The sequence below is a fragment of the Carassius carassius genome, chromosome 48 (genome assembly GCF_963082965.1).
Source record: "Carassius carassius chromosome 48, fCarCar2.1, whole genome shotgun sequence".
In the NCBI taxonomy this organism is placed as follows: Eukaryota; Metazoa; Chordata; class Actinopteri; order Cypriniformes; family Cyprinidae; genus Carassius; species Carassius carassius.
In genome coordinates this window covers 2,404,001-2,431,049 of record NC_081802.1, presented here as the reverse complement: position 1 = coordinate 2,431,049, position 27,049 = coordinate 2,404,001, and the positions used below count along the sequence as shown (strand labels likewise).

General features: G+C 37.2%; 5 protein-coding genes across 8 annotated transcripts; 1 reads left to right on the top strand and 4 right to left on the bottom strand.

Annotated features, from left to right (window-relative positions):
- The first annotated feature begins 2,400 nt into the window (after positions 1–2,400).
- LOC132131470 (uncharacterized) lies at positions 2,401–4,707 on the top strand. The gene is made up of 2 exons (XM_059543505.1): positions 2,401–3,751; positions 4,217–4,707. The coding sequence occupies exons 1-2, from the start codon at positions 2,822–2,824 to the stop codon at positions 4,613–4,615; spliced, it is 1,329 nt and encodes a 442-aa protein (XP_059399488.1). The 5' UTR covers positions 2,401–2,821; the 3' UTR covers positions 4,616–4,707.
- Positions 4,708–6,009: 1,302 nt separating this feature from the next.
- On the bottom strand, positions 6,010–9,097 carry LOC132131144 (myeloid-derived growth factor-like). The gene is made up of 6 exons (XM_059543126.1): positions 8,838–9,097; positions 7,656–7,706; positions 7,289–7,350; positions 7,016–7,097; positions 6,399–6,471; positions 6,010–6,225 (listed from the first exon to the last, which is right to left on the bottom strand). Exons 1-6 carry the CDS (start codon positions 9,087–9,089, stop codon positions 6,146–6,148), a joined length of 600 nt encoding a protein of 199 aa, XP_059399109.1. The 5' UTR covers positions 9,090–9,097; the 3' UTR covers positions 6,010–6,145.
- A 1,905-nt stretch (positions 9,098–11,002) lies between these two features.
- Positions 11,003–13,655, bottom strand: LOC132131651 (protein-lysine 6-oxidase-like). The gene is made up of 6 exons (XM_059543709.1): positions 12,812–13,655; positions 12,392–12,500; positions 12,159–12,296; positions 11,460–11,616; positions 11,280–11,375; positions 11,003–11,207 (listed from the first exon to the last, which is right to left on the bottom strand). Exons 1-6 carry the CDS (start codon positions 13,653–13,655, stop codon positions 11,088–11,090), a joined length of 1,464 nt encoding a protein of 487 aa, XP_059399692.1. The 3' UTR covers positions 11,003–11,087.
- Positions 13,656–14,891: 1,236 nt separating this feature from the next.
- LOC132131466 (nicotinamide riboside kinase 2-like) lies at positions 14,892–17,928 on the bottom strand. Of its 2 annotated transcripts, XM_059543500.1 has the most exons (8): positions 17,767–17,928; positions 16,956–17,046; positions 16,373–16,421; positions 16,009–16,183; positions 15,638–15,709; positions 15,453–15,559; positions 15,282–15,367; positions 14,892–15,193 (listed from the first exon to the last, which is right to left on the bottom strand). In XM_059543500.1, the coding sequence occupies exons 1-7, from the start codon at positions 17,790–17,792 to the stop codon at positions 15,282–15,284; spliced, it is 606 nt and encodes a 201-aa protein (XP_059399483.1). In that variant the 5' UTR covers positions 17,793–17,928; the 3' UTR covers positions 14,892–15,193. The 2 variants fall into 2 exon arrangements, with proteins under 2 accessions (XP_059399483.1, XP_059399484.1); XM_059543501.1 differs by lacking the exon at positions 16,373–16,421 and having other exon boundaries at positions 17,767–17,816.
- Positions 17,929–20,871: 2,943 nt separating this feature from the next.
- LOC132131652 (caytaxin-like) lies at positions 20,872–26,503 on the bottom strand. Of its 3 annotated transcripts, none has more exons than XM_059543710.1 (12): positions 26,216–26,503; positions 25,338–25,434; positions 23,418–23,476; positions 23,096–23,332; positions 22,837–23,013; positions 22,663–22,765; positions 22,426–22,557; positions 22,262–22,348; positions 21,944–22,042; positions 21,832–21,867; positions 21,675–21,728; positions 20,872–21,567 (listed from the first exon to the last, which is right to left on the bottom strand). In XM_059543710.1, the coding sequence occupies exons 2-12, from the start codon at positions 25,415–25,417 to the stop codon at positions 21,537–21,539; spliced, it is 1,095 nt and encodes a 364-aa protein (XP_059399693.1). In that variant the 5' UTR covers positions 25,418–25,434; positions 26,216–26,503; the 3' UTR covers positions 20,872–21,536. The 3 variants fall into 3 exon arrangements, with proteins under 3 accessions (XP_059399693.1, XP_059399695.1, XP_059399694.1); XM_059543712.1 differs by lacking the exons at positions 25,338–25,434; positions 26,216–26,503 and adding exons at positions 24,191–24,332; positions 24,724–24,937; XM_059543711.1 differs by lacking the exons at positions 25,338–25,434; positions 26,216–26,503 and adding an exon at positions 24,724–24,936.
- Between the last annotated feature and the right edge of the window lie 546 nt (positions 26,504–27,049).

Here is a 27,049-nt window from a genome sequence, read left to right as displayed (position 1 = left end):
TTTGGTTTTTTCCCCTCCTCCTTCACTTTTCTCTCCTCTAGAGTGTCCCCTGGGGATCTAAAACCTGCTGTGTTTGTTTTCAGTTGAAAGCAAACGTGAATGTAAAGCAATTATTTATATAATAACAAATACATAGCCTATATAAATAATTCATTGATATTCTGCACGGCTCTCAAGGTTGAGATGAAATTACGGACCCCGCTGGGTGGGTTAACTCACCTTATCTGTCCTGATTTTTATTTATAAGAAATTTCGGAATTATTAATAGCTGGCCAAGACATCATGCATTGACCCGTTCACCGCAATGTCCCTTCACACCTAACCTGCAAAAACGCATCTTATTCGGGCTGCCTGTCAGTCGTCTTGGGAACCGCCACCAGAGGTGTAAAAAATGACCATCTGAGCACAAGACAAAGATGAGAATCACATTTATAGCATGTGTTATAATCAGCTAGCAGAGGCTTGTCAAATCTGGTGCTTTGTCTGATCAAAATTCAGTATAAAAGAAAGCGAAGATATCGTTAGTGCTCCATACTGTAGTGTCTTGAGTTTAAACACACCACAGCTGTTGAACAGCATCTGCAGGCCATAAGTGTTATATAGTGTCATCAGTCTTGACAAGTAATAGCACTTATGCATCTAAACTGAATTTCAAATGAACCGCCGCGTTCATGCGTTTTGCACTATTTATGGCTCACGCTCAGTGTGAGAGTGACGTCTCAAAGCAATGCTTTGTGGTGTGTCTGGTGTCAAACAGAAGACCCTCTGACCAGCGCTCTAGCTCACAGAAGCAATGTGGATTTTTGTGGGTCCTTTTAAAGTTGTTTATCAGTGACACTGAACAGTGTCTTTTTAGTCATGTTGCGTTGGCTGCAAAACCCAGTGTTATACACATAATGCTTTTATTTTTTTTTATTAAAGTGACACTTATGTTCCAATAGCATCACCAAACTGCTTTATTCAAATCAGTTTCTTGTTTAGAATAGCATGCTAGCATGCTGCTATTACGATCCTTGGAGTGTATATAGTATTTACAAAATATACATAATTTTATGTTTGCATTACATTATAGCACTGAAATCTAGTATGCAACAAAATGTAATGCTGTATCCCAAAATGCAATGTCCTCAACTCGACCTTCCCATTTCCAGAATGATGAATGAACTGAAAACAATTAAATCCACATTTGGGTTGATGTGCATCAGAGGTAAAACTCCTGACCTTTCTCAGAGTGATCTTTAAGTTTATGTGGAAATGAGAAAAGAACTGAAACCAAATCAATGTTCCGTTGATGAATAATTTTCGACAAAGTAAAAACCCTTTGAATGACAAAAACATTGATTAATTAATCTACTGACATTTTCGTCAACTAATAAAAATATGCTTAAAATGTTCTTATTGTTAATGAATCATCAAAAGAGAGAAAATCACTCACCTCTCTTGACTGAATCACTTTAGTAGCCCTAATAAGGATTAATATAAATGTAATCTATATAAATATGTAAGCAAGTTGTAATAAAAACATGCATATTATATATCCATTGATATTCCATTGTTTCTTTATGATAAGAGGCTTTATTTAAATATTTTTTAGATAAAGATATGTTATGTGTGAGAACACCTAAGCCTAAATCTGTTTCTATATTGCATGTTCATGTTACCAGGTTAATAGATGTTTTCTCTGGGAATATATAATGAGTTTGGAAATTTTAGAAAAATCCATAATAAATGTAACTCAACCCATTAGGATTTTAGCCGACTGAATCTACTGTACACCTACAATAGTGACTAAATCTACTGTAGATTTAGTTGACCAAAACAATTCAGATGACTAAAATATGTCTAAAACTAAATGGCATTTTTGACTAAAACTAAATCAAAATACAGTATGCTGTCAGAATTAACACCAACAAACAAATACTTAAAACTGTGAAAAATATATACATTGACTTTCCAATTAATTTCATTTAAATTTGATTGTAATTTTCTATAGGTCATTATATAGCTAATAAAACTGTTACTAAAACATTTAAAAATGCAATTGAATTGCTCCAAATGTAGAATTAAAACTTGAGAATATGCACTTTCTGAGAACCCCTGCACACCAGAGAAACCAAAAATAAACCAAATACATGAAGAAGTATTTTAATGCTGCAGTGTGCCAGGTTATTAATTTTAAAAGTCACATCCTCATGCGTATTTTTAAGGACTAGCTCTGCCTGTGCTGCCCCATAAAGCACTAGAGGGGGAGTGTGCCTCCCCTGGCATCCTGCTATAAAATCCCGGGAGTAATTATAGCGTACTGAGGCAAATCAGGAGTAATCAGTTCAGTCCCGAGTCTGGGAACATAGATGGACACACAGCATCAGCACTGGATTAAACTTCCCCACCGCGACCCCCTTCACTGATTGAGGTATGACGAGTTCCTGCAAGTAGGTAAACGAAAGGGAGAGAGGAAAAGCTGTGAGAGGGAGTGGGAGGAAGAATTAACCAGAAAGGGAGGCAGCGCAGTGAGAGCGAGCGAGCAAGAGAGAGGGGACGGGGAGGGAATCAAAGGCAGGAAGCAAGCAACAGCAATGAAACAGATATGCAGGGAGTTTGAGGGAGAGGGTGGAAAACGGAGGCCCGCCGCCAACGAGAGGACTACGGGAGCGAAGTGAGGTAAGAAAGAAAATAGGGCAAGGGTCCAGAGGAAGAAAACACACCGGGATAACATCGGTGGGAGGAAACAACACTCCACAAGGTGGGGGTCAGAGTAAAGAAACATGCAAGAGAGTTTAGAGTTTAAAGACAGGACAGATGAGAAAAACATCTCCTGGTTATGACAAAGCCGGTACACTTAAAAAAGGGACACGTCCTCTCGGGAGTCCCCTTCTTGGGTCGCAGAATGTTCTCCAAGACAAAAAGGGTCTGGGAGCAATGCATTCAACCCACGACTTCAGACCAACTGCAAAATGGAATTCAAAGGCCTCAAGCGGACATCCTTGCAAATTTTAGGACTGGGGACCATGTAACGAACACCTGTGGACCAAAGAAACAGAATTCCCCCCTCAATGGATATACTGCCAAGAATCATTTAGCTAATCAGTGGGGTAATGCACGGCTAGACGTGACTGGCCAGATTTGTCAGACAGAGTTAACCAGCATGCGTTGGAATCGGCCTCCAGGGAAGGACCTGCAGCATAACAGAGTCTCTGTGAACTACAGCTTGAGAGAATGCAGCTTTGTGGTCCACCGTCATCAGATCGAGCCACACCCCTTCTTGAGGAAGTGTGCTCTGGACGCGCCAGCACAGTTCAGAGGTCATGGAAACTGTGGAGTGCCTGTTTGTGCAACGGAGCAACAATCGGGCTCTGTGCGAGGGGCCCTGTTTACAGAAAAACATGCATCGGACTGGATGGACTCAAGTGGTGCTCACAATTCGACCTTTAATAAAAATGCAGAACTTTGCACTTCTAATGGACAGGGGACTTTAAGTAGGTGCCTAGGACGTGTCATGCAAGAATTTAACGGACCTAGTCTGGTGCATGAAGCTATGCTGACTACCAAAGATGTCAACAAGACCAATTCGAACCACCTAAAGTGTAAAGCAAAGGTCACCCAAGGGGATCTCAGTGGACCAGGAAGAGGGTCTTACGCTTTCAGCTCTAAGCACTCGCAAAGAGCAATTCGGGACCAGATCCAAAGAGTTGTTGTGAATCTCGAGGAGGTTCTACGTGGGTTGAAAGAGATACATCTGGAAATGAAGGAGGTAAAGACTTATATATCACTTGGGAATATTAACAGATGTTTCTCATAATGAGGGCGGCGTTTAAATGTTCTGTTTAGTTAAATCCCAAACTCTTTACTATCCATCAACTGCCGGATACTCTTAATGGCCGTACTTTAAATAACACACAGACCATGAATTTTGTTTTAATATTAATCTTTTTATCAACAATGAATACTGTTTATAGAGGCCCCTGAATTTATTGCACATGGGGTAATTTCTCTTCTGTGAGGGGAGAGTGAAACTTTAATGCAAGATTGGTCTGATCCGCTTGATTTATCAAATTTATTTGGCCGGTGGTTTTTAGTCCTTTTAGACAGGCAAAAAAAGACCAGTTGTTTGCTCTTAGCTTTCTGCCACAGTTTCATATTCTTGCAAACTAGCCTGTTGCCACTAAAAACCTCATGTAGTACTCTACATTTCTATTTGACTTCCCCTGGAATTCAGGTTGTCCAGAAGATAGACCTGCTGACGGCCGACATAGATATGGGCAATGAAGAACCAAGGAACACTTTCAAAGGAAGGATAGACACTAGAGCGGGATTATCTCAAGGAGTCTGCTCTGACAAGTCATCCCTCAAAACACCAACTCCATCTGTGGCACCACCAGCATATCCCATAAAAGATCAAGAGCTGCATGATGCAAGTCAAAAACGGGGATCAACTCAGGAATTGGTAATTTCTCAAAGAGATGTATCAGGGACTGCTTCAAGGCTCAGGAGCCAGAAGCCTCCTCCTTATCCCTACCCCAGCACAACAAAAAGAGTGAATCCTAAAGTAAAAGACAAAGGTCAGAAGACGCCACCCTACCCCTTCAGACGGAAACTGCTCTCGACCATTGTTTAAGCAGACCTTGGCTTCAGGGTACAATGTGGAACATTACATTCTCTACATGATGTACTGTGTTACAGGCACCTTTGTGGTAAGTTTGGTCTTTACTAGACCTGATGACTCAAGTGCAGCAATTTATTGAAGGGAAAATCTCTTCGACCGCAGGTGAACCATGTAAAACATTTTCTCTTTAGGTCTATAAATAGGATATGGCAGAAACATCATGTACTAATATATCTAGAGAGTGACTAGGGACCACTTCTTAGAAATATTATTCATCAGAGGCAAGCCAAAGGTAGCGGGAGATTATTTCTAGCCTTAGATGACATCTGGAGTGGGACGCAATCACAATTCCAATCTCCCAGCAACCCTCATCTGCTAAAGGATTATTCTTTTATTGCTTTACTAACTATAGTCTAGTGTTTGTGCCTTGGCAATATGATGTTCTCAGATACACAGTATATTTTAACAAAATCACAATGCGACAGTACTTCGTATTCAAATGTAGGCATTTTTCAACTTGTACTGAAAATAAAATGGGCGAAAGGTACTTTTACATGTGTACTGCAATGCTCATTTCAAGCTTTTTTAAAGATGTAGGACAGTATATTGTATTTTCTGGCATTTTACATTTTTTCTAATGTATTCTAAAGATTCTAATGTAGTTAAAATGTCACGGTTTTGGTTCAAGACATTCATTTTCAAAACTGCTGACAATGAGAATTATGAAACTGTGCAGATGCTCATATCTACATTAGTGGTACTGACAATCCTTTTGCAGAGCTAAGAAGACAAATCTCACGATATGACCAGAATCTGCACATAGAAGGATTTCTGCAGATTTTTTTCAAACACATTTTAGTGTAAAGTATATGCGGCAGAATTGTACAGACTTCACTCTAGTGCAAAACAATGCAAAAAGGTCTGCAAATTCTGGAAACAGATAATTCACATTAACTTTATGAAAAAAAATACAAGAAGTCAAACCAAAAAAGTTCTGAAAACAGATTTATTTAAAATTCCAGTACTCCAAATAAAGCACGATTGGGAAAAAGGGACTCAAGTAACAGTTTTTCTGTCTTTTCCTTCACCACAGAAATAATCAAAGGACTCTGACATACTCCAAAGATTTAGTGGAAATTCTCTACAAGTGTGCCATTACACCAGCTTAAGAAAGTAAGTATGAGCATGAATGCGCTCATGATAATCAGATTTGCAGGTATGAAGTCAGGCTGAAATCCTAAACCCAAAAATGCTGCCAGGAATATAAATCAATCTACTGCTCTGAACTTAATTTAAAGAAGCCTTCATATCACCTCGCAAATATGAATGAATGTACATTGTCCGATAATAGACTTTTCATGTACCTCCCTTAGATGATCAGTCCAGTTCTTAACGTAATGATCACAGGATGTTTTTTTTTTTTCTCATTACTTCCTACCACTTGGCTTGACTTATGACAGTGAGCAGTTAAGTGCCAGAGTGTCCATAGCTGTTAAATAGATGTCCTTGAGTGATGGGACAATCCTCTTTCAGATCGGCCAATCAGAGTTCATCATGCCGTGTCCGACCAATGACAGTGAGCTTGGAAAGCTCAGAATGGAATTTCCCTTCTCTGTGGGTCACTGATTGACAGAATAAAGATGTGCTTGATTAGAAACATTGATATTCAGAATTGAAATTGCCAAGACAGACTTTTTCAAACCTGGAAAACACCATTTTAAAATTCTCTGACATTTCCAGGCTTTTTCCCCATTGCTGTGTCAACCTTGCTGGAAGTAGGAATATGCAGACTCACCTGAAGACTCGGACACATTGTACTCTTCTTCCTTCAAAGCAACATCCCTCTGTTCACCCACCGCCGTCTGGGACTGAGGAGAAGGTAAAGGGAGAGAATGAAGACATTGAAAGAGAAGCCTACAGGAGTGGGCTGAATAACAAAGAGATCCTCACTGAGAAAACAAAAAGAGACATGGAGTCTATGGAGCGCTTGTTTCAAACATTTACACAAGGAACAAGGCCACCAATGATATCACCATCATCCCGCTACTGAGATTTCAATACAATCTGAAGATAAAGATGTTTTCAAGTCTTGTTATGCAACACCTGTACAAAAAGGGCTGCCTGCTTTTGATCTGAGAGCGATGAGCGTTAGGAATCTGAATTAAGGTTTGATCGGCAGCAAATGTCAATGTCACGACTAAGGACAAATTTTAAACAAGATCTTCAAAAACCTATGTCAATTCTTTGTATGAGCAAAGCACACAAATAAAAAGTTATTATTTGAATATTCTTGGTTGAAAAAAAAGCATATTTCTTCAGATTGAATCATATATTCTATGGATTGCTGAATGTTTCACTCAGCTGATGTGGTGTCAGGTCATGAAAGATAGCTAAATGTTAAATGATACTTACATATGCAGTGGCATACTCAATCTTGGCTCCTTTTAGCTCAGCTTTGAACTGGGTAAAAAACAAGTATGACTTCCCTTGGGGCCTATCATGAAAACAAAAATTACAGAGACAAATCTATATCATTCCGTATTTCATCTCAAAATTACACGACAATGTTTGAAAATGCAGAAAACCAAGATTAGATTTGCTTGTACTTCTGAGTAAACCTCATTTTTGGTATTTTATATTAAGTAGAACCACCAAAAACCAATATAACACTGTTTTGAAAGTTACCTCCATACTGAACAGGAAAACATCTGGTCATCGTCACTCAATCCAACGCTCATTTGCCATTGCTAGAGGAAATTGAAGCACAAAGGGTTCGCATTAAAATCTGAAACTACGCAGTATTCTATGAAATCAGGACGTTTTACAACAGCTCATAATTGCTACAATTTCCTGGTCAGTAGTGCCAGCAATTAAAAGCAACTTTTAATTTCCACATTTTATCTTTGAAAATAGAATAACAAACTTCTCAGCAAACATGATCGATATGTATGTAATAATAATGTGCTACGAAATAAAAGTTTTGTTTTTGCACTGACTGCTTTTTTGAACTGTTTATACATATAGCTTATAATTAACAGAAAATATGTCTTACCTCGTTGGTTCCTCCTTGACAAGCATACGTGAAGGTACATTTATACTTTTTCTAAAACGAAAACCAAGAAAGAGATCACTATAAACCGATGAACAGGTTGACAATGCCAAGCTTCCGCCTACGTTATATGTAAATTTCCCAGACTTAACGGAACTCTACATTAGTTTTTACAGATCTTAAAGACATTTTATAAACGCCTATTTGACATCTGATAGGAAATGTGCTATAGACATATTGCAGACACTTAAAATAGGTCTTGCAGATGTCAAATAAACATCTCAGTGATGTACACGTGCTATATGAGATTTGATTTGGGAGCTACTTTACAGAGCAATATTTTGGTGTGTCCCTCACATAAAGAACTCGAATGGCTAAGACTTAAGGTACATTCCAAATCACATACTAATGCACTATTCTATGACGTTTGGGGAGTAGTGCGTTCACACTGAAAATTCCAAAAAGAATAAGTGAACTTTAAACACCCGGATGATGCACTTAACAACATTGAAAAAACGAAGTGTGGAACGTTGGACACTTCAACTGTCACAGTTCAAATTGCGTAGCGAATGGGGAGGGGCTATCAGACTCTGATTATGAATGATAAAATAAACGTATATAATTCATATATAATTCATACACTAACGTTACATGGTCGAGTAAACAGTGTATGCGTGTGTCGTTTGAGACGCAGCTTTATAAACACTTTATAAACCATTCAATTTCATTCATTAGGAAAGAGCAGCTCGGAGACTTTGGGGGTTTCACAGAAGAAATTAAGTCACACGGTGTCCAAATAACATGCAGGTGAGTCAATAATGTAATCATTTTCTTTTTTTCTTTCTTTTTTTTTTACTAAACTATTCCTTTAAATTTAAAAAGTCAAGCCGTGTCGCTAGGGGCGCAGTGAACGTCAGCGATCCCCGACAGTCCAATAAGAAAATGACGGGTGGATTTCCCAAAACACTGCATGCATTCATTACTATAAGAGTGTAATATAAGTTAGTTAGACGCATTTTAACAGATACGAAGTACAGCATGGGATTAATATGGCTACTTTTTAATACGAAAACTGAAAATCAGTTAACAGGAATAGGCCTATACGCGATAATTAGTCGTTTAACTTTAGATTCATAAAAACATTTTTTTTTATTCGTTGTTAAAATATTAAGGGGCTTTACTCACAAGTTTAGCAGAGAAAGTCTGCACAACTCCTCCAGGTTTGACATCGAAGTCGAGAGTTTTAGTCTTGTCAGCAGAGGCGCGTGACGCGCACAACACCACCGACAGCAGCAGAAGCTTTACACACGAGTTTAAGAGATCCTTACATGCCATGATGCTTTCTAGATGAGAGATCTGTGTTGATGTTGTGAATGAAAAGACCCCAGTACTGACTGTTCCTGTGTTCTTCATAGGAAGGGACAGCTGTGTTTTCATAGGTGTTAAGCTTCTAGTGGACTGGAGTAGAATAACATCTCATTTCTACACCTTACATTGCCCAAAAAAGAATGTGGATGCTAAAGGTTATGCACATACAAATGTATGAAATTTTATGAAAAAAGTTTTAATGGCATGACTTTTGGAATATACAAAAATAGCATTATTACTGTACCGTCAAATAGATATTTCACTGTCACAATGTAAGTTTGAATGTTGCATGAAAATGAGTTGAAGCATTAAAGGGATAGTTCACCCAGAAATGTTAATTCTGTCATTAATTACTCACCCTCATGTTGTTCCAAACCAATAAGACCTTCGTTCATCTTCAGAACAGAAAAAAGAAATAAAGATATTTTTGAAGAAATCCAAGAGCTTTCTGACCCAGCAAGGGAAATACTACATTCAAGTTCCAGAAAGGTAGTAAGGACATTATTAAAAAAGTCCATGTGACATCAGTAGTTCAACCGTCATGTCATGAATACTTTTTATGCACAAAGAAAACAAAAATAATGACTATTCAACAATTTCTTCCCTTCCATGTCAGTTCCACGTACCACGACGGATGCATGACTCGGAATGACTGACACAGAAGAAAATAAATAGTTGAATACAGTCATTATTTTTGTACAAAAAGTATTCTTGTAGCTTCATAAAATTCAGGTTGAACCACTGATGTCACATGGACTGTTTTAATGATGTCTTTACTACTTTTCTGGGCCTTGAACATGGTAGTTATGTTGCTGTCTATGCAGTGTCAGAAAGCTCTCGGATTTCATCATAAACATCTTAATTTGTGTAACGAAGATAATTGAAGGTCTTACAGATTTAGAACGACATGAAGGTGAGCAATTAATGACAGAATATTCATTATTGGGTGAACTATCGCTTTAAATATCTTATTATACTTTTGAAGCATTAGATGTTCTGATTTGATTTTTTTACTTTGTTAAAGATATGCACTTCAATCCTTAAGGGTAAATATTTCAACAAAATACATGTCTTTAATTCTACGACAGTTAGCAAGAGGCCCAGGTCTTTGTTTCTTTAATGTTTTCCTGAGACTAACACTTCTCAATGAGTGCCTTGTCTATGATTTAGTGTACAGTAACCCGCTTGTGGGCTTTTTCAGTTTAATTAACATATGAAACAAGTTTCCCAGCCACTCAGGTTGTGGCTCATTTCAAAACATCCAATAGCACTCGTCTCCACAGCCAAACGTGACACAGTTTCCTTCTGAATTCAGCTCTCATATGAATGTTTCCCTGTCCACGATGGCTCTGGAATTTCTCTTTCTCGTCTTATATGTTACATTTTCAAGCAGAAGGGAACGTTTCCAGAGACTCTCATCATGTTTAGAGGTCTTGAGCAAACTGAACTTTCAGGACTCTGATGTCTATGTTTATTTTACCATTTACCATTTTCATATGAGCCACAACCAGAATCACTTCAGAAAACTATGAATATATATGAACCAGTGGTTCTCATGAATGGACCATAAAATCTGGGTGAGCGCTCAACTTTATTTTTAGTATTCTTTGAACAAAACATACCCATGGTTAATGTTATTTACTTGAGTTTTTCTAAAACTGTAACACCAACGTTTACACCAAATTACAGAAATATAAAGCAAAATTTAAATGAAATATGTAAATGAATACTTTTTAAAATTAAAAATTACAAAAGGTTAATAAATAAAAAAAGCATACTGTAGTATAGCATTATTGCCACTTATTAAACATTTTCTAAATATGTCAATAACTTTGCAAGAAAATTGTTTGCAGAGAACATTAATTTAAATAAGTAAAAATAAATCAAGTTAATGCTTAATCTATCCATAACAATGTGATTTTTATTTTTATTTATTTTTTCAATTCAGAGCACCACTTGAGGTTTGGATGGAGAAAACTGGATCAGAATCTGTGAAATAAACCAACACCATTAAAGTGTGATAAAGAGACTATATATATATATATATAATTAAAAAAAATTTTTAACTCACCCTGTGATTCTGCAGTTATATGCTTGGACATACGACCCAGTGTATCTGATGTCACATCTAACAACATTATTGGAGAAATCAGACTCCTGCACCTGGAAACCTGGGTTCACGGTTACCTGTCAATGGTTCACATACTTTCAAAAGGTGTTTCTAACTCAAAATACTGGAATGACTAACTGATAACTCACCTTTAGAATATAATCTCCAGGAGAAACATCTGTAATATCAATCCACTGACAGTCAATGTTGGCATGGTAGGTGTCATAGCAGCCGGGGCCCAATCCCTGCCCCAAAACAGACCACAGTTCTAAACCGGCTGATAAAATGACTTGATTGTAGAAAAATAAGAGTCACTTCATCCTCCAGACCTGTGTTTGAGCTGTGCAGGCGTATCTTCTCCTCACACCTGGATCACAGCTGGTGTCCTCCAGACAGAAACTGGCTTTATGTCCCTCGGCCACCTTTCTGCCCGTGGAGGCGTCCAGGAGGTCGTAATTGCTGAAGGCATCCATGCTGTGATAATGTCTTTAGGACAAAAACAAAGTAATTCAATCACTTTGTTATCAATATATTAATAGAAGAGTGTTTTTTGTACTATACTAATTTCTGTTGTTAGCCATGCAAATGTTCGATCCCCAGGGTGGGTGTTAAAAATGTATATTGTAAATTAATTTTAAGTTGCAAAGAATTGAAGAAATTTGCAAGATGTCTGTTAAAGATCGCTTCATCTGGAAAGCATCTGCTGTGTACAAACTTCTGATAGACGTCTTGAAGATGTCAGTTTTGCATGCATTCTAAATCATAAACATCTTAAAGATGTCTTCTAAACCTCTATTTGACATCTGATAGGAAACGTCCTATAGATGTATTGCAGATGAGCAAACACTAAAAAATATGTCAAATAAACGAAGGCATGATGTACCTGGGCTTTCAGGGAATATATTTAGCGTTATAGCTGCCTTCATAGTTATCATTCTTGGTGTGAACTGGTAAAGAATAAATCAATACTTTCACCCTTTCTTCTACCTTTCTGTGAATGCTGATAGGTGAGTGTTGTAGAAACCTACTGATGGCAGCTGTGCCATTCCCACTGATGATGTGGTTTCACCGGGAGAAAGTCTGCTGTGCCTTGATTTTTGACCCTTTGAGGAAATCTGAGAAGCACTCTGTAATCAAGGTCCCTCACTCTTGAGCTGTACGCAGAACTTTAGAAAAAAAAGGCAAATATTCTACTTAAAACGGTTCAACGGTTTTAATTCTTTACTGATGTTGTGGTGTGGTTCCCAAATGGAGTCAGTACCTGGAGAGGCAGTTCTCTTCTGCAGCACATCTTAATGTGTACATCTGAACTCTCTGGATATATGATGCTGCTTGGATATAGTATGGATCGGGAATGAGATCAGGCAGACCTGGAAGATATTCTTAGAACTTAATAATTAGACTCTTAATTAGTGCAATGATTAATAATTAAGAGTGTGCGCCATTTAACAGTCCTATGAACACTGATAGCACTCGTACGTCTGAAAAATGTCTGTTAGAGATCGCTTCTTCCCTGTGTACAAACATCTGACAGACGTCTGTGAGATGTCAGTTTTATCATATAAACAAACTTCAAATAGATGTCTCCGTGACGTATGTGTGCTATCAGGGAAGACGGTCAAATGCCCTTTAAGTCATTCTAATTTGCACTTTGACTAAAAAGCTTAAAATGTTGTCTTACCGTTATGAAAATAGCTTGTACCATGACCCGTTTCTCTCTGAGGAGATCGACTGACACTTCCATGCTGGAGCAGGTTATGGTGAAAAGAGTTTATTTGATGATTCACTGGTTCATCGCCAGTCATACCGTCACCTCGTCTTCTTCCCTCACCCTGGAGAGGAGGATTTACTGTAGTTCTGTTGTTAACAGTTGCTGGAGGTGCAGCTGGACTGGTTCTTGTCGAAAGTTTAGATTTGTTAGCAGTTTTACCCTGGGTGGGAAGTTGAGGAAGTGGATTCTTCTCAGAACTGATGGTGGGTGGTTTTCCAGTAGCTGATGCTCGTTTTGGCACTGGTGTGCTGGTAACTAAATTATGGCGTCTTGAACTCCTTGAAGCTTCCAGTGTAGTTGTGCCAGTTGGTGCTGTCCCATATTGGATGGGCTGGGGACGCAGTGCTTCGTCAGAAGAAAGTGCTGGTGCATGCAAAGGCATCTGGTTACTAATCCTCACGTGAGATGCGTAACCAGACATCATGTAGGGTCTTGCATCCATACCAAGACTGTCCTCTGGCACATAGTTTGAATGCACCACATGCCCAACTCTGTGTATTTTAGTATTTGCAAGTTGTCCCATGAAAATCCTGCTTGAGAATATTGGCATTTGTCTTGTCAATAAAAACCTTGCGTTCCGTTTTGCAGAAAAAGGTGTGCGATACTGAGAACCGGTGCTCAGTAAACTGTAAACCTGTCCATTAGTTTCCCACTTAACCCTATGTCTCCAGGGTCCGTGGTGCTGTGTAATGCTCAAACACACCAGGATGCACAGGTGTATTGAGAAGAACACAATAAATAAATGTTTTGTCATTTTAAAATGATTAATCTGTGAGCATGATGCAAGTGCAGTACTTTAGGCTCCCAAAAGCTGTTAAATAAGCTCAGGTACAAATGAAGGCGGTATGTTAGGAGGCGTTTCTATTTCTTTTTCCCTAATGAAGTTATAAATATACACCAACAGGCACACCTCACATTTACAACATAACTAAATGTGGTGCCACTTTAATTACAAGGGCATAGTTATTTGACCAACAAAAAAAACAAACCAACAAAAAAATGCTGTAGCCTATTTGTTTTCTAGTCTTTCTTTATTGCAGATCATTGCATGTGATTGGTTTTACTACTTGAGGGAGTGAGATGGGTTCTCTTATTAAATTGCATAAGGGTTATTACTGGTAATGTTAACAATATAGTTATTTCTTTACCAATAAATCTTAAATGTGAACTTCTCAGTCATGCCATTTTCCCAAGAAAATCTGCCCTACGAAATGTTTAAACCACTCGAATCCCCCAGTGACGACAATTGCTCATGATAGCAATGAATGGCTTCACTTTCCCTTTCCACTTATTTCATTGCACAAATATTCAAAGTGAATGTGTAGGCATTTGTCATATGAGAAAGGGACACTATTTAAAAGCACATAGGCACATTCAACAGCTTAAAACATGAGCTCAAGGTTTATTCAGGAACATGTCTAGACAATGTTTGTTTTCATGCAGGTTGAACGTCAGCATAGGCTTTATTGCACAGAGATAAATAGCAGAGCTGAGCTGGAACTTGTGTTGGGACTGGAAAGGATGATTATTTGATCATGGAGATTACTGAATGCATTTAAAAGTTGTTTTTGTAAAAATAATCTATGGATTAACTGCAAGATAATTTAGGAGAGAGAGAAAAAAATATTCCCAGGAATGTTATTTTTCATTTCAAGACCATTAGAAGGGGAAAACCATGAAGGTTACTAAATGGTTACTTAATAGTCAAATGTCTTGTAGAAATTTAGCATGACATTCAGCTCTTGTCTTGAAGTACACATTCACAGTATTTGACTGTTTTATAACTCTAAATTCCTTGTTTACTCAATTAAAACAGAAATGCTCACAGTGGACAAAGTATACAAAAGGACTCATTTTTAAATAAGTATTATGATAAAAACTAGCATTTTATTAAAAGTAAAAAAAATTACATAGTAAAATAAATTGAAGATTAAAGCATGGTCTTTATGGGTGTAAAATGCAAATTCTAATGCAAAGACTGACAAATGTAAAGAAGTCAAAGCACAATGTTTATTGGTACACAGGTACAAAAACAATTCAGTTTTTTTTGTGGTTAACAGACTAGTTCCAATGAGTGCTTTGAAAGACAATGGCAAAAACTATTTTAAAAAAAGAATTAAAATATGGATACAGTCCAAAAAATGGTAATGCAAAAAAGTTCCTCCACAAGTATTTAAGTTAGATTCTGGTCAAACTATTTACAAATCAATTTGTTTAAAAACAAAAGGCCACTTCAAGTAAGATTGATATTTACAATATACTGTACAGATGATCAGTTGCAACCTCCCATTGCTGAAAGACAAAAAACAAAACAAGTTCCTTTAATATGACATAAATATAATTATTCCAGCAAACATCTGGATTTTTTTTTTTTTTTTACCTATAAACGATTCAGGAGTGTGTTGTGGATGTCTTCGTGAACCTGATTGTAGATTTCGTTTTTCGTTTTCAAGCCGTCCAAGTATTCTGTTAAAGTAGACATGACACCAAATGAGTATTTATCTAAAATAATGTGGCTTTAGTACAAAATCAAATGTCTGAAGGACTGTACCGATCGGCAAACCACAGTTCTCCATGTCACTTCTGTGTCTCAGGTACATGGGCCACACGTGACCGTCAAAGAGCCCAGGAGGGTCGGGGACGGTGTATTGCCTGGTTCTGAAATAAATAATACAAAATTATTTCAGCTACTCATATCTAGCACAAATCATGTGTATGATTGAACTTTCAACACACCTTCTCCTTGACTTGCACTCCTCATATGGGATGGTTATGTAATATGATTTGTCAAAGAATTCCAGCAAAGGCCTGTTTGGATAAAAAGAAAAGATAAAAAGGTCATAACCTTAAAAAGAACACCATCTCTGAAACTACGAGTGAAGTCTTTTACTGAATACAGCACTTCTACATAGCCGGCTCAGAAATCAGCATGTGTACCAATTGCTCAGTGCATCTTATCTACGCCAATGCAGAGCGTCACATGAACAGCATGTGTGCCCCGATGGTCCCTTCCTACAGATGCGTTGAGTACGTCACCAAACTTTCAAATAAACTAATCTTTGCCATTGATGCAGTTCATCCCACCAAAAGTTAACCAGGTCACTCACTTGTAGTTGTAGAGCAGAAATCCTTCTACGATGAGTATGTGCACTTGGCTCTCAGGGTCGTCCATTTCCGTGGCTGGGGTCACCTGGATGCCGTGAGAACGGGCGAATTTGATTGGGTTTTCCATCCAGCCCTTGACGGTGTTCACCATGGCCTCCATATCCAAAGCTGTGATCACTACAAAAGCAGAACACCGGCTTTTAGCACAAGACTGAAACCCGAAAATGGAACATGAATTTTGATTTCACTTGTAGCAAAGCCACACAGAGAGAATGTAAATGGGTTGGGGAGGGAGTGTAAAATCTTTTATGGGAGGGCGATGCGTAGAATGAGGAGTTATTACTCTCCTACTGTTTATATTCTTACCATCCCACTGTTTAAAGCCATCCTCTCCGACTGCTATCAGATCCGGCGGCTGAAATAACAGTGACCAGTAAAACACTGCAGCAAATGCCGTCATGTCTATTTGAGCCAGACTGCTGATCTAGAATCAGGTCTCGGCCATCATAACCTGATGAATACAGCTCGACAGATGGGAGGAAGCTGATTTTGGATCAGCACTTTTGAGTTCTCACATGTTACATACACAGACCCTGATATCACAGCCTAATACAAGATGCTAAATTGAAGTTATTCAAATAAAACAGAGGAAAAGCAAGAGTCATTACTGGACCACTTTTTTTAAAGTTACTACTTTAGTCCATGCATGTAGTACTACAACAGGCAAGAACAGAAAGCTACCATTAAAATAGCACAAGAAATAAAATATATAATAATAAAAATCCCAACCTATTATTGAAATACTACCCTAAAGATGAAAAGACTAGGGGGGGAAACGCAGCTAAAGTTTTTTTTTTTTTTTAATCTAAAGGAATCCTTTTTTTTTTTTGCCAAAACCAAAATAACTAGAAATATAAAATAAAAATATATTACATTTAGCTGAACTCACCTTGAAAAAGTCATCCTGGTGAACCACACAGCAGTTTGGTAAGGCTTTTATTAATCTGTTTGTCAGGGTGGTTTTACCACCATTAGTCACACTAAAAAAAATAAAAAAGGAAGGTTAAATCAATAAACCCGAGCAGAAAGCAATCAAAAGCCGAACGACTGTATATATGTCGTTCATAAACTTATTTTAAGTTTGTTTAATCGTGTACATGAAAAATGTATTGAAGTAAAAATGGCGGGATGGTCCAGTCCCTTTCTCCCTTCAGCTGGCTTATGACAACAAATTTACCCAGGTTTACATTGTTAGTAATCCACGTGTTCAAAACAAGTAACTACTTCATTATTAAATAAACTAAAAAAAAATGTATTAAACACAGCAACTTTCGACGTCTTTTAAGTCACCGTTTCTTAAGTAGTTCGTCCTTTGTGGTGGTCTCATTACAATCACTAAACATTAAATATGTTAACTCAACAAGAAAAAAATGAATTTAAAAGCTGTTATTTTACTTCATATAGAAAATACAATTAATAGATGACTATATTAAGGCGCGAATGTCCGTTACAAAAACAAAGAAATTTCGGCGCCCTTACAATTTTAAATCTCCCGCTCAAAAACTCCTACGCTTCAAAGCTCGAATTCTCTAAAAACCCATCCTCGTCATAAATGAGAAGAAAACACAAAACATGGTAAGAAAGTAATACATACTTGTAGCCTATTGTATATTATCTTCATTTAAAAATGTTTAAAGCCACGAGGCAGGATTGGAATTATACAACTAGTTGTTCATAATATTACTGTAAAAGCCACTTACCCCCCTATTCCAATGATGTGCTTCATTTTATCCGATTGAGGTTTTACAATGTAGACGCCGCAAAACGGCTAAAATAAAAACGTACGCTTAAAACTTCCGCTTCAAGTTAAATTCTCAGTCTTGACTCCGTAGACACTCGTGCGATGTGAGAACAACAGAGTTGCACGTGGGGATATAACCAAAGTTAAACGTCACAGAAAAGAGGTGGCTTAAGTGCTAGGCAGCCAATAGCGGCTCACGGAGGAAAGAACATGCTGTGACTTTGAATTGTCACGAATTCCACGATTCAGGTGCAAATCAGCAAGAAAAAAAAATGTGTTACATACTGGTGTGAGGAGTTGATTTCCTTAAATAACTATAAGCCATTCTTTAAATATTAAAATAAGCAAGACTAACTACAAAAAGAACAATTCTGTAATATCTGTCAACATCCCTTACAAAAAATAACTGCAGTACATTGAAGTATAACTGGAGATTTGCAGGATAATGAAGTATACAACTGCAGTTCATTAAAGATCAACATCAGTAAAGCTGCAGTACAATGAAGTGCAACTGAAAATTTGCAATATAGTGAATTACAGATACAATAAAACTGCATTTCAGGTGTACACTACAGTCTCCATGCTCACAGCGTCCCTAATGTATATTTATTTATATTTTCATGGTCTGACTATCAAGGATGTCGGTATGGAGTTAAAGGTTAGGATTATAAATATCACATTGTGCGTGTATATTAGCACCCTTTGTTGTTTTCTCGTGGTATGTGATTGCGCGTTAGGACACGGTGACACGTGGTATTGTGCAACACGTACAAAGTGCTGTGGTTACAGGCATGGCAAGTGTTTTTTTATTATTATTATTCTAAATGTTTTTTGTAATATAGACTTCCTGTAAAATATTTGTACAAAAAAATATTTCTCTGTGGAATATTTCACCCGCATAGATTAATAGCCTTCACGTGTGATCTTCCTCAGAAAAAGTTTCCGGAAGAGAAGTTCATCAGGCAAGGAGCGTTGACTTTGTCGAGTCATCCAGTTTAGCAGTCAGTATAATGTCTAATGTCTTCATATATCTTTACTTATCATTTTAGAGAGATGATAAAAGACGAAGATCTTATTCAACCCCTCAAATGAGAGGAAGGCGAACACAAAGAACTTAAGTCTGATAGAAAGGCAAAACAATTGGGTTAATGATGTTTTTACTACACTTTCACTATAATAAAAGATATATTTTAAAATCTTACAAATCTAATAAAACAACATCTCAATCCAGTGACAACCCTGTTTATAGATGCATTTAATTATAACTCAGCAATTTGTTATAATTTGTTACTTTATTTCTGGAAATGCATTAAAGGTCACTCACATTCTAGTTAGCCACGAATGTAAACCTGATTTAGATAGTATTTAAATGAGATTAATAACTCCAGCTACTTGTAGACTTTTTCCTGTTTAGAGCTGCTTCTGAAAATAAAATATATGACAACATTAAGTACTGGATATATACAGAAATAGAATAAATCAGGATTTTTTTTTACAGCACTGTACACCGGCATTTATATTCAGTAATGTGACATTAATGTGTGCAAATTATTTTGTGTGTGTGTGTGATTGCTATTTTCAGGAAGATGGAACACATATATTCTATTCTACCTGAAAACTTCAGCTGTTAAGCCCATCCTGAAAAAGAGCAATCTTAATAACATAATTTTGAGCAATTATAGACCAATATCTAATCTTACTTTTATAGGCAAAATTATAGGAAAGGTAGTTTTTAGTCAGCTGAACAAATACTTAAACTCAAATGGATACCTGGACAATTTTCAATCTGCTTTCCGACTGCATCACAGCGCAGAGTCAGCACTCATTAAGATAATAAATGATATTCGCTTAAATTCTGACTCTGGCAAGGTATTGCTAGATCTCAGTGCTGCGTTTGACACTGTCGATCATAACATACTACTAGAGAGACTGGAAAACTGGGTCAGGCTTTCTGGGATGGTACTCAAATGGTTCAGGTGATACTTAGAAGGGAGAGGCTATTATGTGAGTCTAGGAGAGCATAAGTCTAAGTGGACATCCATTACATGCGGAGTCCCACAAGGCTCAATTCTTGCACCGCTCTTCTTTAGTCTGTATATGCTTCCCCTAAGTCAAATAATGAGAAAGAACCAAATTGCCTATCACCGCTATGCAGATTTACCTAGCCTTATTTCCAAATGACTACAGCCCCATTGACTCCTTCTACCAATGTATTGGTAAACTTAATAGTTGGATGTGCCAGAACTTTCATCAGTTAAACAAGGAAAAAACTGAATTCATTGCATTTGGAAACAAAGATGAAGTGTTCAAGGTGAATGCATACCTTAACTCTAGGGGTCAAACAACTAAAAATCAAGTCAGGAATCTTGGTGTGATTCTGGAGACAGACCTTAGTTTCAATAGTCATGTCAAAGCAGTAACTAAATACTAAATTAGCATACTATCATTTAAAAAACATTGCAAGAATTAGATGTTTTGTTTCTAGCCAAGACTTGGAGAAACTTGTTCATGCCTTCATCACCAGCAGGGTGGACTATTGTAATGGGCTCCTCACCGGCCTTCCCAAAAAGACCATTAGACAGCTGCAGCTCATCCAGAACGCTGCTGCCAGGATTCTGACTAGAACCAGAAAATCTGAGCATATCACACCAGTCCTCAGGTCCTTACACTGGCTTCCAGTTACATTTATGATTGATTTTAAAGTACTTTTACTTGTATATAAGTCACTAAATGACCTAGGACTGAAATATATTGCAGTTATGCTCACTGAATATAAACCTAACAGAGCACTCAGATCATTAGGATCGAGTCAGAAATATCAATGGCTCAAACAAAACAAATGGAGTCCTTCTTTAGTTACTATGCCGCCCGCAGTTGGAATCAGCTTCCAGAAGAGATCAGATGTGCTAAAACACTGGTCACATTTAAATCTAGACTTAAAACTCATCTGTTTAGCTGTGCATTTATTGAATGAGCACTGTGCAATGTCATTCAATACATGTAATCGGTTACTATTCAGCAATGGATATAGGCTAAAGATCAAGAAAAGACACAAGCAAATCAATACTGTAGTCATACATATAGCAGAATGTTTAATTTTGAGCCATATTCATAGCAAACATAAGGCAACATAAAAGTACTGCTAATGTCTAAAGGTTTTCAGAGATGACTGGTACATATCATTTACAAAAGCTGGTCATGAAACAGGTAAGCATTCAAAAAAACAGGATTCCAGAGAAACATAATCAGCAAAATGGAAAACAGTTTCATTCGATTTGGGCGCATACAAACAGAGAAGCACAGAGATGCTTGGAAATCAACATGCACCGCCAAACGAATCCTGAATGGACACCCGTCAGTTAGGGGCAGATTATACCACATTCTCATGGGTCAGAAAGCATTGAACAGCCTATTGAAAAGAGCGATAACTGCAAAGAGGCTACAGTGCACGATGGTCATCCTGCTACCGAAAACAGCCACATTTCTGTACGTCGTGCCATCTGTTGGTGGATTTGGAGATGTTTTTTTAAAATTGTGCCTTTGCAGATGAAAGTGAGAGCAGCTGGCCTTCTCACCCTCCAACTTTTGCTTAAAGTTTCCGCTTTGTTGCTGATCTGAGACCAGTTTCGAGTCGTCTGATATGTGTATTAATATATAATTTGGGAATATGAAAAATGGTCCAAGATCAGCAACAACAACAACAAAAAAAAACATTTAAAGCTGGTGCGCTTAGAGTCCGGGTTCTACAATCGCTGTTGTCCTGGAGGCAGAGAGTTGTTCAGTTTTTTTATGCAGAATAAACAAAAAACATGTATAATAATGGTTTATACATGTTTATACATGTATAATAATGGTTGGTTTGCTCACCTCTCAGGATTGATTGGCTTCTGTTGTTGCTGCTCTTTCTGTTCCTGCTCTATTCTACAAAGAGAAGAGCATTCTGGGTAAATTGGGAGTTTCTGGTCTCTTCAAGTATTATCTAATAAGTGTCAAATAAGCCAATTTTGAGGAGTTTGTTGATTACCTCTCTTTTCTAGCGTTCGTTCTTTCCTCTTCAAATCTGCAAAAAAGAAGTTGATCTTAAAAACTGGCGTCAGATTATAATTTTGTTTAAAATATGTTTGAAATCTTCTTACTGTAAGACACACTCTGGGATCTGGATATGATCCATAGGGACAATCTTTTCCAGCTCTTCCAGACTGTGCACATAACGGATCTTATTCATGAACTTCACGCTGTAGACAGGATATAACATCATTGATGAGTATGTCTGAACCTTGCATAATGAACGGTAAATAATTATCCATGCACTTTTCGTTAATTTATTTGTATATGGTATAATATTTTATAATTTATAAAAACAAATAAAGTTATGTTATATATATAATGCAATATATTCATCAGATTAATTTACCTATATTTTAGTCAAATCCTGTTGAATGATATGTTTTTACCTGATGAACGGTTTGGAAATTGCGATGACTGTGCGGATGAACCAGGACGGGTGAGTGATGATCAGAGATTTCAGGTTTTTCCTCAGTCTAAGGATGAAGATTGAAGATGTTTATCTCAATTTCTTCCAATCCACTTTTCATAAAACTGATGACAATCTCCATACCTTCTGTCGATCATCTGATAGCACTTCTTGAGCCAGCTAATGCCAGGCATCTTATTCCTCGGCGTTCCTCCGTTCATGAAGATGATCAGGTAATCCTCAGCCACCAGCATCTCCAGACTGCTCACCACGTACCTGAGGAACACACCGTGTGAATATGAGAAGAGAAGCCAAATAAGAAAATCACAGAACTAGAAGATTGTACAGTGCATGCTAAGTCAAGTATTTCCAATGCCTCACAGAAAGAGGTTCTCCATCAGGTAATGATAATCTGGGCAGCTGCTGTCAGGAAGGTAGCAAGCCGTGAACACAATGATGGCGTTCAAACCTTCGCCATAGTACCCTAAAGAACAGAGAAGAAGCGACTTCAGGATACAGCAGAGATTGTATGCTTGATTCTGAAGCGTGACGTACCTCCATGTGATATGACACGTAGATAGGGCCGTATGACTTGCATATCGATCCGATGCTCCTGTTCACCAATGATCACGGTCCTCCACAGACGCCCATTGACACCCGTCCCGTCCACGCCTTCTCCATCATCATCGCTGTCAGCTGGAGGGGCTTTGGCCGAGGCGATGGGTGTATCATCTGAAAGCCATTGATCAATTAATGGAATGGAATCTTATCTATCTATCTCTTTACTGAGTCATGAAGAACAGTATGTTCTTACCCTCCCACTCCAGGTCATTGCCATTGGTTATGAACTCCAGTGAGTCCGTGTCATCGGGCGTCTCAATATCATCCACGTTAATATCCAGATCATCAGGCGTATCCAGGAAGTCATCGGAGAGCAAAGACCCTTCGCTTTGGTCCAAAGACAAGTTCATATTCGGGGCCACCAGCGTGCGCCGTTTCCGGTGAGCTCCGCCCACTCCGGCTCCACCAATGAGGAGAGAGTTTGGGGGAGCTGAGCCAATAAAAATGAAGGAGGATGACGGAGTGCAAATTAATCATTTAAGATGAAGATTTGTGTATGAATCCAAGTCACTTACAAGTTCTCCCCTCGTTCAGGGTGCAGGAAGAGTCCATGTCACCCTCCGCAGGAAGTGGCCTAGTGAGGACAATATTCAAAATTCATTTTAAATACAGATTTATGTAAGTGCAAATGGAGTTTTAAAGGGATGCTCCACCCCAAAATGAAAATTTTGTCATTAGTCACATACCCCCAAACCTGTAAAAGCCTAGTTCGTCTTTGGAACACAATTTAAGATATTTTGGATGAAAACCGGGAGGCTTGTGACTGTCCCATTGACTACCAAGTAACTAAGTAACTTATACCGTCAAGGTCCAGAAAAGTATGAAAGACATCGTCATAATAGTCCATCTGCCATCAGTGGTTCAACTGTATCCTTATGAAGCGACGAGAATACTTTTTGTACATGAAGATAATAAAAATAATGACACAGAGGAGATGAATTGTTGAATATAGTCATTATTTTTGTTTTCTTCGTGTACAAAAAATATTCTCGTCGCTTCATAACATTACAGTTGAACCACTGAAGCTAGATGGACAATTCTGACGATGTCTTTCATACTTTTCTGGACCTTGACAGTGTAAGTTACTTGGTAGTCAATGGGACAGTCACAAGCCTCACGGTTTTCATCCAAAATATCTTAAATTGGGTTCCAAAGGGCTTGGAATGACATGGGGGTAAATGAATAATGACAAATTTTTCATTATAGGGTGGAGTATCCATTTAAGTAAAGAAAGTCCTACATTTTTGGAACAAAATGAGGATGAGTTAAAAAGACAAAATTGTAATTCTTGGGTTAACTGCTTCTTTAAGACCAGAGCATATTGTGATATGCTAATTAGCGAGTATAGGCCCTTGGGGTCGGTGCACACGCAGCTGATAAATAGATGGGGGTTTTCAGAGCCGGCGGGGTTCACAGCTGCTGCTTTTGTGCTAAAAGACTATTTAACTCGCAGTTGTCATTGTTTCCCCCTGAAACGCACATTTTAGACGACAATGACAAACTAAAAGACTTGAGAAAGACAGTGATGAGCATCAAAAACGCAAAACATACAAAGCAATACATAGTCATTTTGCATAACAATACTATCAAATGCTAATAACTGTATGAATCACAGTCTAAATTTGGTACGCTGTTATTTATAACAACATTAGATCCCCTGTGGAGATTCATCGGATTTCTGTTTTTTCCAATAGGTGTTTGGAAATAAACAGTAATTCGGCATTATTAAACATCTTAATCAACATAAACCTAATAAAATGGATGGTTTTAGTACAAACAAACCCGAAAACGCACAATCAAAGCTGCTCTCGCTTAACTTACCTGCTGCGTGAGACAAACTAGGTTTCTGGCTGCTTTTTTGATTCTGCGAGTTCTTATTCCAAGCTAGCGTGAAATCTCATGGTCCTAACGCTGTTTAGTATTTCTAAAGCATCATTCTGTCGTGTGATGCTGGAGCTGCTCCTCTAAGCCTGACCTGCCTCCATTTTCCTGGTGATGCTGCTTGTGTTGTTGGCAGCTTGCTGCGTCACATGACGTCGTGGCTGGTTTCCATGTAAGGAGAGAGCTGCACCTGCTCCCGTCTCCATTCAGCATCTCACTCAGGATTCGCTGAAGATATTATGCTTTTTCAACCCCTTTTTTAAGGCTGTATCCATCTGTAAGCCCAGTATAGCCTTCAAACAAGTTTGCTTTCTTTTCTTTTTTGGGGGAATTTCTTGCATTCAATTCAAACTGGAATAATTCATCAATATTTGAATGCATCAAATGTCCAGTTTCTTCAAATTCCTTGCAAAGTCATATGATGTATATTATGTCACAATGTAAACAAATTTTGAAATTTAAGTCGGAAAATGTAACGGCTCAACCATTCAAAACCAAATCATAAATATCTAAGTATACTTTTCGTAAGCATAAAAGAAACCATATATGCTTACATTGGAAAATCATCGTCCAGCCATTCGTCTCTCGCCTCTATGATCTCCATCAGTGGGCCGAAGTCAATGCTGCTCACCATGCTGAAGAAACCTGGACCTGAAAAATGAAAAAAGTGTGCTATGGATTAATGGAAAAAACATTTTAATCCCTCTTTTAATCCCTGGATGAAGTGGACTAAAATAATTCCCTTTCGTTTACCTTTGAATTGTCTTTTTGATTTAGGACTATTGTTGTCTGAACACTGGTAGAAATACAAACAAGAAATCAACAGGATTATAATACTTAATTAAAAATGTAAATGTAAATGTTAACTGGAATCAATTTGATAAAATATAAAATAATTATAATAAATTAATTAATAATTATATAAACTAAAACATTATACATATACATTATATATATATATATATATATATTTTTTTTTTTTTACTAGTTGCCAAGGCAGCATTTTTTTTTCTTAGGTTTAACTTGATGTACTAAATTGACTAAAATAAAAATAACTAACTATATAAACGTATTGTAAATAAAACAAAAAATAACAAAATTACATTTAACAAAATTTATTTAAAATATGGCAAATTTAATAAATAAAAATCTAAATATGAAAAAAAAAATTTAATAGGACCTCAGTGATAGAATAAAACTGTTATCTTTGGAGTCTCAATGTTATTTTTCATTTTAAATTCTATATTAAATTGAAATTTCATTGTGGTGTGGCTTGACTACTATATCCACTATATTTCTTCACAATTCGTTCAGTCAACGCATCCTGTTTAAAGCTTTTTAATAAAGAAGAAAATTTTAAGAAAATCTTGCTAAATTCAGTCTATGATAGATTAAATGAAAAACATTTGATAAGTAAGCCGTTCGTACTCACATCAGATCAGATTATTCCTGGTGAACTGAGTATTTTTCCTCTTCATCCAGAGCAGAACGCAGGTGTTGATGCAGGTGCTGCAGGACAAACACAAGACTCCTCTGTTCACTGTGAGGGAAAGAGAAAACTACGCTCACTCTACAGGTCACAAACAGGCAGGTTGACACTGAATTCAGCTGATCATGTTTCCAGAAGCATGTGTATTCTGCTATTTTAATCCTAACATTACTAGTAAGGATGCTTGAGGAATATCAGTGATGCTTTGTCATAATGTTCCTCCTCCTGAATGCTGGTGGTCAAGACTCAGAATGAATAGCGCATCTGTTTTTTAGGCACTTCCACATCCTCTGAGCACTGGAACAACAGAGCCTTTGAAATCCCACATCTTACACATTATCAACCCACAGGTGGCGCTAATTTGCAAAGACATTCTGGTCATTTTGAGTGGATGAGACTTTTATTTTGAGTTATTTATGGTTTTGTTACAAAATATCTGTAATCCACATGGGCAGATTTAGTTGATTATTAACTTAAATGTTATGTTATATTATTATATGTTTAATTTTTAGCTTTTTATATAAATAATTTATATATATTGAATATATTTTTTATAATGTTTTTAATATTTAAAATATTTGTACGTATAGTATATATATATATATATATATATATACATATATATATATATATATATACATATATATATATATATATATATATATATATATATATATATATGTCGTGCATTTAAAATTATATATGAAATGTACACATTATTATGTATTATATCAAATATGGTATAAGTATGTGGACATATATTGGGTTATGGTAATG